The 13,607-nt window shown below is 37.2% G+C and overlaps 1 protein-coding gene across 3 annotated transcripts in view; it reads right to left on the minus strand.

Moving 5' to 3' along the window:
- The window catches only part of FRMD4A (FERM domain containing 4A), a 416,929-nt gene that overhangs the window by 380,916 nt on the left and 22,406 nt on the right, over positions 1–13,607 (minus strand). The window contains exon 1 of one of the 3 annotated variants that reach the window (XM_069106434.1): positions 11,072–11,636. The exons of 1 other annotated variant lie outside the window; for it this stretch is intronic. In XM_069106434.1, the coding sequence (XP_068962535.1) occupies positions 11,072–11,164 (93 nt within the window). In that variant the 5' untranslated portion in view covers positions 11,165–11,636. Of the gene's footprint in view, positions 1–11,071; positions 11,640–13,607 lie in introns of those variants that run through there. One more of the 3 variants, XM_069106438.1, reaches the window with a different exon arrangement.

Genomic DNA, 13,607 nt, shown 5'->3' on the forward strand with positions numbered 1-13,607 from the left:
TTCTTCTTCTTCTTCTTCTTCTTCTTCTTCTTCTTCTTCTTCTTCTTGCAGGGCAATTGGGATTAAGTGACTTACCCAGGGTCACATGGCTAGTTTTTGTGTTAAGTGTCTGAGGCCAGATCTGAACCCAGGTCCTCCTGACTCCAGGGTCGGTGCTCTACCTAGCCACACTGAATCCCTATCTTCTTGATTCCAAGTGGATGTGGCCCTACCCACTACCAATTCTTCAAATATGCCAAATCAGCAGGGATTTAAAAAAATAACCCTAATCTATTTTTCTGCTAGAACCTCAGTAAGATTCAATGAAATAGAACTTGGGTTAAAACCAAATAGAAATGGCTCTTTTGAGTTGAACACAAAGCTATTTGCTTCCTAAAGAATGGGTGTCAGCTCCCCAACTTAGGGCTCAAATTAGGACTTGCTCATTTCAGTGCCCACCCAACCCCAAATTATACTTTCTAAATATACTATAAGATTCAGCTGGGTTACAAAACTGAAGCATGTGACTAACTCACTATCCTTTTTACTTTCCTTTAAAAAAAACTCCACATTTCCTCTAGCCATCCCTAAGAGAGCTCAGATGTAAAAGCTAATGATATTATTTGCTTTCCTTGAATGAGACACTGGAGATGATTTTTGTTTCTTTGTTTTTGTTTTTTAGAGAAGAAGATTTTCAAACTGTGTTTACTGAAGGCATGAGAGAATCTTGGTTTTAGCTACTGACTTTATATTGCTATAAGACTATATTGCTCTTAAAAAAAATTTACTCTTCCCTTTCTATCTTCTAATTACAAGGTAGTCTTGTTTAAAATTGTTCTTTCATAAACTACAGATTTAAAAAGGGCCTATTTGAAATTAAAAAGTAACTGTGCTTTTAGAGAGGAATATTCAGTGGTTGCCTATGGCACCATTCATTTCCCTTCATGACTCCCCAGAGGTGGTATCTATCCAGGACTGGTCTAGGTAAAAAGTTGGAAATATGCAAAGTTTGTCTTTCAAATGCCATTCTCCAATCCATATCACTCATTTTTAACATTAAGTCAAAGTAGTGAATCACTAGAGGAGAAAATTGCTTCTTGTCCTCAATTCTATTCCCTTGTGATACTTTTACAACTCTTCTGACATGCTCTTTTGCATGTTTCTAGAGAGTTCCACATGACACTAATCATTAGATGGAGAAGAATGTGTAATCTGAACTAGTGTCCCCATTTCCCTCCTAAACTCATCCAAATGGCTGGCTGAAAAATAAGCAGATTTATTTTGGGTTGACTAAGTTTTATGATTTCTTGTGCTATTATTCTTCCTGATCTAATTAACAAAGTGAAAAAAAAAAGTTCCTTAACCACCCTCTCCCTGCTTTCTGATATGTCTATTTTAATTTGTTTTCTTGCCTGAAATGATGAAAGAGCTATAATGCATATAAATCAATTGCCTCATGATGATCAGAGTATTTGTACATCTGAGTATGGGTCCAATTAAAATGATTCCATGAATGCCCTTGAGATAGTCAAAGAGATAGCTTCAACCTCTTCAATTTTAGTGATCCCCCAAAAATCGTAATGGCATTTGGATCAGAGTACAGGTTTCTGTTTTCAGAATACAGTTTGTCACTCTCTCTGACTTGCTTGAAAGGCTATAATGGATTTGTTTTTAAGATTATCTACTCTACATGCAAAGAGATTCTCATTATATTCCATAGACTGCCTTTGTGAGGATGGAGACCACTCATAGGTATGGGAAAAAAGGAAAGAGTCATGTTTTCAAAACACCTGTAGGAGAAATTCAACAGCAAGAAATAGAAAGAGAAATCCCATTTAAAGTTACTGTAGACATTATAAAATATTTGGGAATCTACCTGCCAAAACAAACCCAGGACCTGTATGATCATAACTACAAAACACTTTTCACACAAATAAAGTCAGATCTAACTAATTAGAAAAATTTTATTGCTCATGGCTGGGTTGAGCTAATATAATAAAAATGACAATTTTACCTAAATTAAATTATATATTTATTGCCATACCAATTAATTTACCAAAAAACGGCTTTATAGAGCTAGAAAAAATGGTAACAAAATTCATTTGGAAGAATAAACGGTCCAGAATATCAAGGGAATTAATGAAAAGAATTGCTAGGGAAGGTGGACTAGCTTTGCCAGATTTCAATCTGTACTATAAAGCAGCAGTCATCAAAACTACTTGGTACTGGCTGAGGAATAGAGGAGTGGATCAATGGAATAGATTAGGCACACAAGATTCAGAAGTCAATGACTATATAGTAATGTATCGTTTGATAAACCTACAGACCCTGGTTTTTGGGATAAGAACTCACTATTTGACAAAAACTGCTGGGAAAACTGGAATATAGTATGGCAGAAACTGGGCATAGACCATTATCTAACACCATATACCAAAATCAAGTCTAAATGGGTTCATGATCTAGGTATAAAGGTTGATACTGTAAGCAGTCTGCTAAAACAAGGAATAGTTTACCTATCAGACTTGTGGAGAGGGAATGACTTTATGACTAAACAAGAATTAGAGAACATTATAAAATGTAAAATGGATAATTTGACTACATGAAATTGAAAAGTTTCTGTACAAACAAAGCCAATGTAACCAAGATTAAGAGGGAGGTGGGAAATTGGGAAAGAATCTTTACAACCTATGTCTCTGACAAAGGACTCGTTTCTAAAAATACAGAGAATTGAGTCAAATTTATAAGAATACAAGTAATTCCCCAATTGATAAATGGTCAAAGGATATGAACAGGCAGTTTTCAGAGAAAGAAAATAAAACTATCTATAAGCACATGAAGAAATGCTCTAATTCACTATTGATTAGAGAAATGCAAGTCAAAACAACTCTGAGGTACCACATCTCACCAGTCAGATTGGCTAAGATGACAAAACAGGAAAATGACAAATGCTGGAGAGGATGTGGGCAAACTGGAACACTAATGCATTGTTGGTGGAGTTGTGAACTGATCCAGCCTTTCTGGAGAGCAATATGGAATTATGCCCAAAGGGCTATAAATACTTTCATACCCTTTGATCCAGCAATACCACTCCTAGGGTTATATCCCAAAGAGATCATAGAAATGGGAGAAAGACCCATATGTACAAAAATGTTTATAGCAGCTCTTTTTGTGGTGGCAAAGAATTGGAAATTAAGGGGGTGCCCATCATTTGGGGAATGGCTGAACAAGTTGTGGTATATGCATGTTATGGAACACTATTGTGCTATAAGAAACGAGGAGCAGGCAGTCTTCATATTTACCTGGAGAGGCTTAAAAGAACTGATGCTGAGTGAGAAGAATAGAACCAGGAGAAATTTGTACACAATTACAGACACAACATATGTGTGATGACCAACTTTGATAGACTGGACTCTTCTCAGCAATGCAGTGATATAAGTCAATCCCAAAAGACGCATGATGGAGAGAAAAATGTGCATCCAGAGAAAGAACTAAGTTCATATCCAGGTAGAAGCAAAATACCTGATCTTTTTCGTACTCTTATTTGGTTTTATGTCCTCTTTACCATTTTTCATTCCAGCTGGTACAATCCGTCCTTATAACCTGACCAATGTATAATGTGAAAGTATTTACAGATCCTATACTTAACTATAAGCCACCATGGGGGGGAGGGGAGGGAGGGGGACAAAATGTGAAATTCAAGGAATTGTGGAATTGAATCCTGTAAACTAAAAGGAAACAAACAAATTAATAAATGAATCTATTGCATGGGAAAAAAAAAAAACACCTGTAGGAGATGCCCTAAAAATCAACAAATGAACAAAAGTTCTTTTTCCCCCACCTCTTTTTCCTTTCTTTTGGCAATAAGCTTGTCTACAGTTGTATGGATTGAAACATGCCCTAAAGTGACTTTATGCACAAACAAGTGTAAGGTGCATTATTTATTTATTTTTGATCTTCATCTTCAACAAACACTAAGGGCTTAAAATAGGCAGTGCATTGACTTGGCACCAGGGAAGACTGAAAGATGAAATAAAACATGGTTCCTGCTATTAGAGAGCTAGCAGTCTAGAGGGGGTGAGTGAGGTTATGACACATACAAATAGCTATAATTCAACACAGACAACAGTAACACAAGTCTTATATGATGTGGTTTCAAAAAACTGTTATTGGTCAATAATGATTGAGTCCCTTCCATGGGCTAGACTCTCTCTCTCTCTCTCTCTCTCTCTCTCTCTCTCTCTCTCTCTGTCTCTCTCTCTCTCTCTCTCTCTCTCTCTCTCTCTCTCTCTCTCTCTCTCTCTCTCTCTCTCTCTCTCTCTCTCTCTCTGTATATATATATATCCACACATATTGTTATTAATCAGCTTACATTTTTTGCATTTTGAAGGTGGAACTGGCTTCACCAGGGGATCTTTTAACTCCCAACCTTGTTTCTTTGTTTCAACTCCTCTTCATCAAGGAAGACTAAAATACCTGTGAGATTATTGGTTCCATTATGATTATTTCCCAAGTGACTTCCCTAGAAAGCATCTGGGTAATTATAATAACAATACCTAAGCTTATTCTCACTCTGAGAATTCTCACTCATTGCTTCAAATAGGAGAGACGAGAGAGACAGAGATAGAGAAACAGAGATGGAGATAAAGAGAGAAACAGACAGAAAAAATTATGGAGGGACAGGGAGGGAGAGGGAGAGAGAGGGTAAAAGAAGGAGAGAGAGGGCAAGAGAGGGAGAGAGGGGGGAAAGAGAGAGAAAGAGAGACACTGAGAGAGACATGGAGAGAGACAGAGGCAGAGAAAGACAGAACTTCTTCTGACATGCTCTGGGCTTATTACCTCTCTGACAATTCTCTAGGGCTAGAAGTTGTAGAATAAGGATCCCAAATTCGGAGCTGGAAGGGACTTCAGAAGCCATTAAGTACAACTCTGTTTTACATATGAGAAGACTGAGAGAGGTTGTGACTTGTTCAGTGTCCCCTGGCTAGTAAATGAGTTAGATTTTGAATTCTACCTTACTGTATGCAGGTTATACCCTGTTGTTATTTTGTCAAGTTATTTTTCAGTTGTTTCTGATTCTTCATAACCCCATTTAGGGTTTTCTTGGCAAAGATACTAGAGTGATTTGCTATTTCCTTCTGTAGCTCATTTTACAAATGAGGAAACTGAGGCAAAAAGTATTAAGTGATTTGCCCAGGGTGTCTGAGGCCAAATTTGAACACAGAAAAATGAGTGTTCCTGACTTTGGGTCTAGCACTCTATCCACTGCATCACCTAGGTTCTACCCTGATGGTTCCTTGTACCAACAGGTCTGGTTCACCTCTTTGTCTTCCTCCTCCGCCCCCCCACCTCACCAAAAAAAAGAAATCTTATTTTGGTAAAAGTGAAAATACTTGTCCTCTGCCTTTGAGATGATTCATTAAAAAGAGTCATTAGTTTGAGGAAGGGGGAGAAAGAAGAAATAAGTTCCTATTGCCCAGTTGATTTATAGCCATCTTGATTTTAGAAGTTCGGTACAGGAGAGTGGTAAAGTTGGACAATGATTCTCAAGCCTGGCTTTGTAACCACCCAGAAGATTTCCAATAATATCTCAAGGGAAAAAGTCACAAAACTCTCCAAAATAAATGTAAATGTAATTGTTAGAATGCCATACATAGCAATGTCTGTTATTTAAAATTGTACCCAATCTAAATAGTATTGGCATGTATCACTTAAGCCATGTATGCCAGCAGAAAAACAACCACAGTTGAAACTGCTATCTAGCATCAATAGCCTAAAAGTCCACAAGTGGGAGAGGTCTCTTTGAGCTCCAAAATGGGACATCATCATTATTATTAATATAATAATAGTATTAGTAATAATAAATATCTCCCATTTATATAGCACTTTTAGGTTTACAAATTTACCTTCCTGACAATAATCTAGTAAAGTAGGTAGTATAACTATAATTATCCCTATAATGTTCACCCTGCTTTCCTGAGTAGGAATTTAGTTATTATTAGCTGAAAATAAGAAAAACATAGAATTTTGAGAACACCTGTGCTTGCAACTCCAAGATAATGACAAATTCTGGCACAATGTGCAGGCTTTTAGAGGGATTTCCTTCCTGCAAACCAGAATCAGTGAGAAGCAGAACTGTTACGTGGCATTGACTAGTCTTTCACAAGTGTGGCATTCCCAAACTGATTACTTATTTAAATATCTGAAGTCTTTCAGAAAGATCAAAGAAAGACAAATTATGTTCAATATAATATATTTGATTGTCAGATTATCTTTGAAAATGTGTGGGGCTTTGAAGGATCTCTGTGAGGCATCCTCTTTTGCTGATGTAGGCTACAATTCTATTTTTTCTCATACTATAATTCTTATCAATATTTAACAAAAAATTCTTCCCAAAGGAACATGCTCATGACTCCAATACTTTTTCAACTCTACCACAGTATGTTTCACAGCTCAATGAGGTTAGTGTTGGTGTCTAAACAAAGACATCAAATAGTAATAAAGATACCATTCCTAGGTCACAGAGGCCATTGTACATAAAGTGCTGTGCTAAAAGCATTATATAAATGCTGTAACTATTATTATTAATGTTTTCATGTGAAATAATTGTCCTGTTTAACTTGAAGAACTTCTGAGCAATAGTCTAGAGAAAAAAATACTTCACCCTGGCTTCAAGTAACTAGCAAATACCATAGGAAAACTGCCCTTAAATTTGGCCTATGAACCAGAGAAACCCTGTATCAGATGCTACAAGTTCTTTCTTCTCTAAAAAGAGATGTGTATTTTTAGAAGGAACAAAACCTTCTGCTGTATTTGGAGGTTGTGATAATAATATGCATGATTATAGTGATCTGTCTCTATAGTGTCTTTGCTGTCTGCTTTTAATGGTAATAAATATCCATTAAAGACAGTTCTTTAGTATGTGGGTTGTTTTGTTGCTGTGTGTGTGTTGGGGGGGAGATACAGTCTCACACTTTTCTGCATGAATGTATTCAAAATATGTGTCACACACAGCCTGAAGAGACTGCACTGCTTTCTGAATCCTTAACTTATGCATGCTAGCTGGTGTGATAATGTAATGGTTTGTGAAATAAATAGACTGGAAATACCTCAGCCCAGGATAACATGCCAAAGAGTGTGGGTGCAAAAAGATTATTAGAATATTTTGAAAATGTTTATCTAGTGACATATAACCATTTGACTTCTTTTGTCAATACATAACTTGTTTTTATTCTCTTCCTGTCATCCCTGCTAAAAATATCCAGATAACTGAATTATTTCACTTAAAAATATCCAGATATCTAGAACAAACGGAAGTATAGGTTGTTGTCTTCATCCTTTGCATTCTAATGAATTAGCCACAATTTGCCTCTTTATGTAGACACAACTTAAATTAGGCCAGATCATCACATATAAACTTTGTTTCACTGCAGCACCCAAAGTTGTTTCACCCCAATACCCAATACCCCAATACCCAAAGTTCATTTCAAAATTAGGAATAAGTAGGAAAGGAGTAAGGGTATTTAGTTTGTATCTGTTCAAATATGAATGTGCCTCAGTGAGAACAAATTTCATTTCGGTATTTCACTGGTTAAATATGAGAAATGGTCTATTTCATGCCTTCATTTTTTTCTCTTTCTTTCCACCTCCTTCCCTCCCCAAACCATTTGATTTGGGTACACTGAGAGTAGTTTCAAGGACAAATTCTACTTGATGGCTAGATAGCTAATGTAGATTATAACAAATTACATAAAGACATATATGTATATATACATGTATATGCGATTATTTGTACAAGTGGCACACACCTACATACCTATGTGTACACATTTTCCTGCGTCTGCCTCATCAGTCTTCTATTAATTTACATGGAGAAAGTGTAGAAAAGTGAAAAGAACACTAGATTCCAAATGAGAGGATGAACGTTCAAATCCTCTCTTTGTAGCTTGGTGACAGCCATGTGACTGATGGTGAGTTATTTCTCTGAGCTTCAATGTCTGTAAATTGGGGTGGATAGACTAGATTACCTATGAGGTCACTTCCAGCTCTAAATTAAGGACATGGCACACCACTCCATTCATCTTTGCCAAGAAAAGACCAAGTGGGGTCAAGTGACTGAAACAACTGAACAACCACACTTTTTTAAAAGTATACTTACTTTGTGTTATAGCCTCATGGCAGAGAAAATCCAGTATATCAGACACATTCATTTCTCTAGTGATATGTATAACAGTAAAAGAGACAGAGGTAGAGACAGAAACAGACACCATGTAACTAATTCTGTGCTTCCCCTTGCCTGATTTAGTAAGTCAATGAGAGTTAGAAGTAGGGACCAACTTGATTATATTCCCCTTCTCCACTGTTTTCCTATCCCCAGTCTATAAGAGTTTCTCTTCAGGGGTACAAAGGCCATGTAACAGGAATTTAGTGATCTGAATAGCTATCTGGGAGTCTAGAGACCATTCCATTACCTTTATTTCTGACTTGGTCAGTAGTTAGACTATATGTCACCTTGGGCAAGGGACTTAATTAGTCTCTGAATGAATTTTCCTCCTCTTTAGAAGGTGAGTACAATCATGCCTGCCTCATCTCCCTCACTAGGGTATTTTGAGACAAAAATGAAACGAGATAAATGTGTAAACCTTTGTAAATAGAGATGTTCTATAGGTGAAAGTATTATATGGTTAAATATTTGCAGAAATCAGCCTCTAGTAACCTGGATGTCTCTTACTCTCCAAGTGCTTGATGTAACTTTAGAAAGGCTTATTGCTTGGGAATCTGGGAGATATTGCTAAGCCTTTAGGAATACAGTTCTAGTGGCAAATACCTCCCATTATTGAAGAAGCTTTCTCTCTCCTTTCTTGTTCTTTCCTTATATAAATATATGACTTAGACTATGAAAAGTCTCATAAAACTACAGACAATATTAAGAGTCCAATTGGAACTGATGTTACATCATACATTCCAATATACCTTCATCGTCCATTACAGTGGGAAGTGAGACAAGAGAGTCATAATAAAGGCAAGACTACACCTCGCATGAGTTATGATCCATGCTGCCTCCTGACTTCACTTTTGAGTAGTGAGATTTAATACCATGTCTAGTGTTCCAACAATGTACAAACTTTTCTCCCAGGACCAAAGAGCTCTTAGGCACACACCTTTTAAAATCCATGCGAGTATAATAAAATAGATCTATATCTTTGGCAGATGCATTCCCAAAGAAAAGCAAACATGTTTTATGTATGCAAGTCTACCATTGCTAATGATTAATCAACTGAAGGACAATGAATTAAAATAAAAGTGGGTGTATTAAATGTCTGATTGGCAAGTCTAATCATTTTAAATAGTAAGTAGAAGTCCCTATCACTTTATGCACATATACATCTATCTACATACATATTGGACATATTATAAAGTATCTGATACAGTACAAAACAATTGCTTCCCTACAAAATATAATACTTATCTATGGTACAAGTCTATTAAAACATGGTTAAATTCTATCACAAGTGTATATCTTTAATACCAATCTGATGAAAGAGTTTTACTGTGATAATATACTATAATGATAATAATTAGCATTTCTATAGTACCTACTATGTGCCAGGCACTGTGCTAAGTGCTTTACAAATATTATCTCATCGAATCCTTGTAACAACTTCAGGAGGTAGATGCTAATACTACCCTTATTTTTACAGATGAGGAAACTGAGGCAAATAGAGGTTAAGTGCTTTGCTCCAGGTCACAGGGCTAGTAAGTGTCTGAGGATGGCTTTGAACTCAAATCTTCCTGACTCCAGAATCAGTACTTTATCCACTGTGCCACCTAACTTCACTGCATACAATATGCAGAGGAAATGTTGACCAATGACAATTGATACAAAGACTGTACATCCAAAATTTAAAAAAACCCCTCAAATTTTAACCATCATAGATTATAGACAAGTTGGTATATATTTTTATAAATAAGTGAAATAATAGAGACAAAGCTATGTTCAAAATCACAAGTTCCTTGTGGATTCTCATTCCAGAGTACACTTATATGTTTTCTAAACCCTTAATCCCATTTCCCCAATATCTTAAAATTAAAAATTAGGATTATGTAAAAAAAAGACTAAGCTCACCCCAACTAAATAATATTGACTGTAGTTAAGTACCAGGTCACCAGCTCATCAGGGGAGCTTTCTGTGATGCTTTTTATCTTACTCAGGCTTCCATAACACATCTATCTGAACCCTTGGTTTCTCCCAGCTGACAGACAGCACAAGGATTCAAGGAGACCTTCTGTGTTTATGGGAATCCCTGCACCTTGGCAACCTTGGATAGTTATCACCTGCTATAATCACAGGTGTGACCTCAAGTTCTTGCCAACCAGCTTGGTTTTAACTGCTACAAGCATTCCATTACCTAAATAAATTTCCTCAGACAAGGACAAATCGTCATTATTATTTTATTATTTTATTGGATCTTCTCTTCCAGGCTACCATCAAGTAAATACGTTTTCAGGAGGTTAACAGAATAATTACGAAGAAGACCTTGGGATATTTTAAACACACACACTGAAATTCAGAGCTAATTTATCTGAAAAATTCAGAGATTTTAATCAACCAGCTGTACATTTGAAACCCCTCCCCCCATGAAAGCTTCTTAACTGCCCGATCGATTGGACAAAATAATCCTGTGGGAAAAAAAATGCCTTAATGAACGTTCACCTTTCAATCAGTCCTAAGAAATTCTCCTTTAGATGTCTCAATGGTGGATTGTTTTTTTTTTTTTTTACCCAAGCACTCATTTTTCATACACACTTTCAGAGGCAGTGACCCGTCTATCTCTTTCCTTCTCCTCCTCTTCCTCCACACACTTACGTCGCTTTAGTAGTCCAGTATCCTACTGTAGTCTCAAACTTTCCCCTACCCCAGATGAGAAAAAAGATCTTAATTCCAATCTCGGATCATGCCATCCCAGTAACTAATTCCTCATGGAAAACGTTGCTAATAGCATAGGGGAGCTGGTTACAATTAAAATAAACATCTTCTCCCTTGCTCGGCAGCACTTCACTTAGAGAATAACAAACCGCCCGCCGCGTCGCTTACCCTCTCGGCACTCCGTCTTCTCAGAGATCCATAAGGTATTTTGAACAAAAGTCTTTGGGACCTACTCGGAGCCACGGCTGCCTGAATTACCATCGCTCACCAACTCCCCCTGGACGTGCGGGTGCTCCTCTAGCAAAGAGAGAGACGGAGGCTTCCTCTAGAATAAGGGATTCTGCTAAACTATCAAGGAACTAAGAGGCTTTTGAGTCAAGATGTGGTTTGTCTGGGCAGAAAAATGGAAAGAGAGGGAAAAAAATAACCCAAGCCCTGCCACCCTAAGAGCATGTCTTAAGCAACATATCTTTAGCTTCCTTCTGTCTTTCCCCGTGCAGTCAGTTGGCTCAGCAGGACTGTTGTGCCTCAGAAGTGGAAGAATTCAGCTTCTGGGGCAAAGTGGTCCCAAAATGTCAAGCTCACTTCTTGTAGTTACAGATGGGAACCAGGTCAGTTGTCTAATCAGAGCCCTATCAGGCATGATACATGCCATCACGTGATTCCCTACCCCCTTCTGCTTGCTGTACAGTAGATCACATGTTCACCTTAAAAAGAGTATCTACTATATCACCATCTGGTGCAGAGATTAATGCTAAATCCTGCATTCGGAATTTCCCTCTCTTCTGGACACAGGGAACATATTTGAAGTCTAGAAACAACACATTGGGGATTTAGGACAGCCAATGAATGTCTCAGTCATAAACTTCATATACTTTGGATCATCAATGAATGTACATGTTTGATTAAAAGGTGTGTGTCTGTGTGTGTGTGTGCGTGCACACACACACATTTATACAGAGAGAGAGAAAGAGGAAAAGAACCAGAGAGCCAGCCACCCAGACAGACACACAGAGTGAGTCTCAAGGTGGGGACAGGGTGGAAAAATGACATTAATTGTACCACACACTCCATATGAGTCAAATACGATCTATAAATTTGACAATTAAATCATTGCTTAAATGTTTGTGTTCCTGGGCATTTACTTTAATGCGTACTAGTAAATACAAAGAAATAACAGTGAACTTTACAAGAGTCTGAAACATAGTTTTATGAGTTAGATTTATCCATCACAGTTGCTGTTTCTGTTTCAATTATAACTGTATTTATGATAGAGGATACAATTCTATTCTTTAGTGGAGCTCAGACAGAGTAAAAAAAAAATCTTTACCTAATCTCACCTCTCTGTCCCCCATCTACTTATCCCTCCCTGCAAAGGGAATGGCTAGAAAGAGAACAAAGGTTTTCTGACTTGATGACTTTTTTTCTTTAAAAAGAAATTTTATATGCGCCATTCCCATTTCTAGATTTTATGAAAGAAGCTGGAATTTCCTTTGGAATAATCCCATATTATTCTTTCAATTCCATATTAGCATGATAATAATCTTATATATTTTGAGAACTACCCTCTATTCCCCAGAGAACAATGCTCATTTTTTTGGAGGGGGAAGGGGAGGGAAGTGAGGATAGAGAAAGGGAGTGGGAGAGATGGGATGGAAAAGAAAGTTGTGTTTATCCAAAAAATGAACCAGGGGTCAGAGCAAAGAGTTTGAGTTTTAAACTGCATGAAAAATGAATCAGGAAACAGGCACTTTAAAAAGCTAAGAAGAAAGAAAGAAAGCAAAGTGAAATTTATGTATCCAGCAACAGACCTACATTAAGAAGCAGTTAAAGAAAGCATAGATTCGGTGTGGGAAATATACAACAATTGGGCTTTGTCCATAATTGGTTCCATATGTGCTGTTAGCAAATGAGTGAGACAGGGAGAGGCAGGAAAAGATGGAAGCATCTTAAACATAACTTACGAAGCTTCTTTGGAAAGATGGTTTAGGGTTACACATCTTCCTTCCTCCCTTCTTTCCTCTATATTCTTGATTAAATTAAAAATAACAACATCACCACACATCTGGAATGTTACCTGACCATTGGAATCAAGCAGCTGAATATTCTTTATTAGTGACCTACCAATAGTTTCCAAACCGCAAGGATAATATCGATTTCAGTATTATCTTTACAAAAACAAGTGATTGATTAACTGAATAGTTTCATTCCTATATTGTCCCCTGACTTCCTTAGGAAAATGGACCAGATCAGTTTAGGGGTCATTCTCTCCCATTTTGGCCCTGATCCAGGCAAAACTCCTAGGGGGTTGGACTTCCTGTTTCCCATGGGCCATCACCAGGATGTCAGTGGAGCTCTCCAGGCTTCATGGCATACATGGTTCAGGCTGGAAGAAATATTCTGATGAGCTCAGTATAAGTGAAACAGAAACATATGAATTTTATTAAGCTTAAATTTTATGTAAACATAAATGTTAATGGAGGGAAACTATCCTGGGCCAAACTCCCATATGTTTGAACTCAACAAAGGCTCACTGATGGGGTAGTTTACTCTGATGTCACAATTGTAACTCAGCAGCAAATAGAGATAAAAAATATCACTATTTAACATTATGATAAAATGTCTTCACTGTATCACCCTGGAGAGATTGGAGCACATGATCTGAAGGGTTCTTAAAGGTCAGCCTATTCAACAGCATGTCCTT

This window comes from Petaurus breviceps, unplaced genomic scaffold, assembly GCF_028583685.1.
Source record: "Petaurus breviceps papuanus isolate PSGF00001 unplaced genomic scaffold, PetGlider_PUasm1.0 79, whole genome shotgun sequence".
NCBI lineage: Eukaryota > Metazoa > Chordata > Mammalia > Diprotodontia > Petauridae > Petaurus > Petaurus breviceps.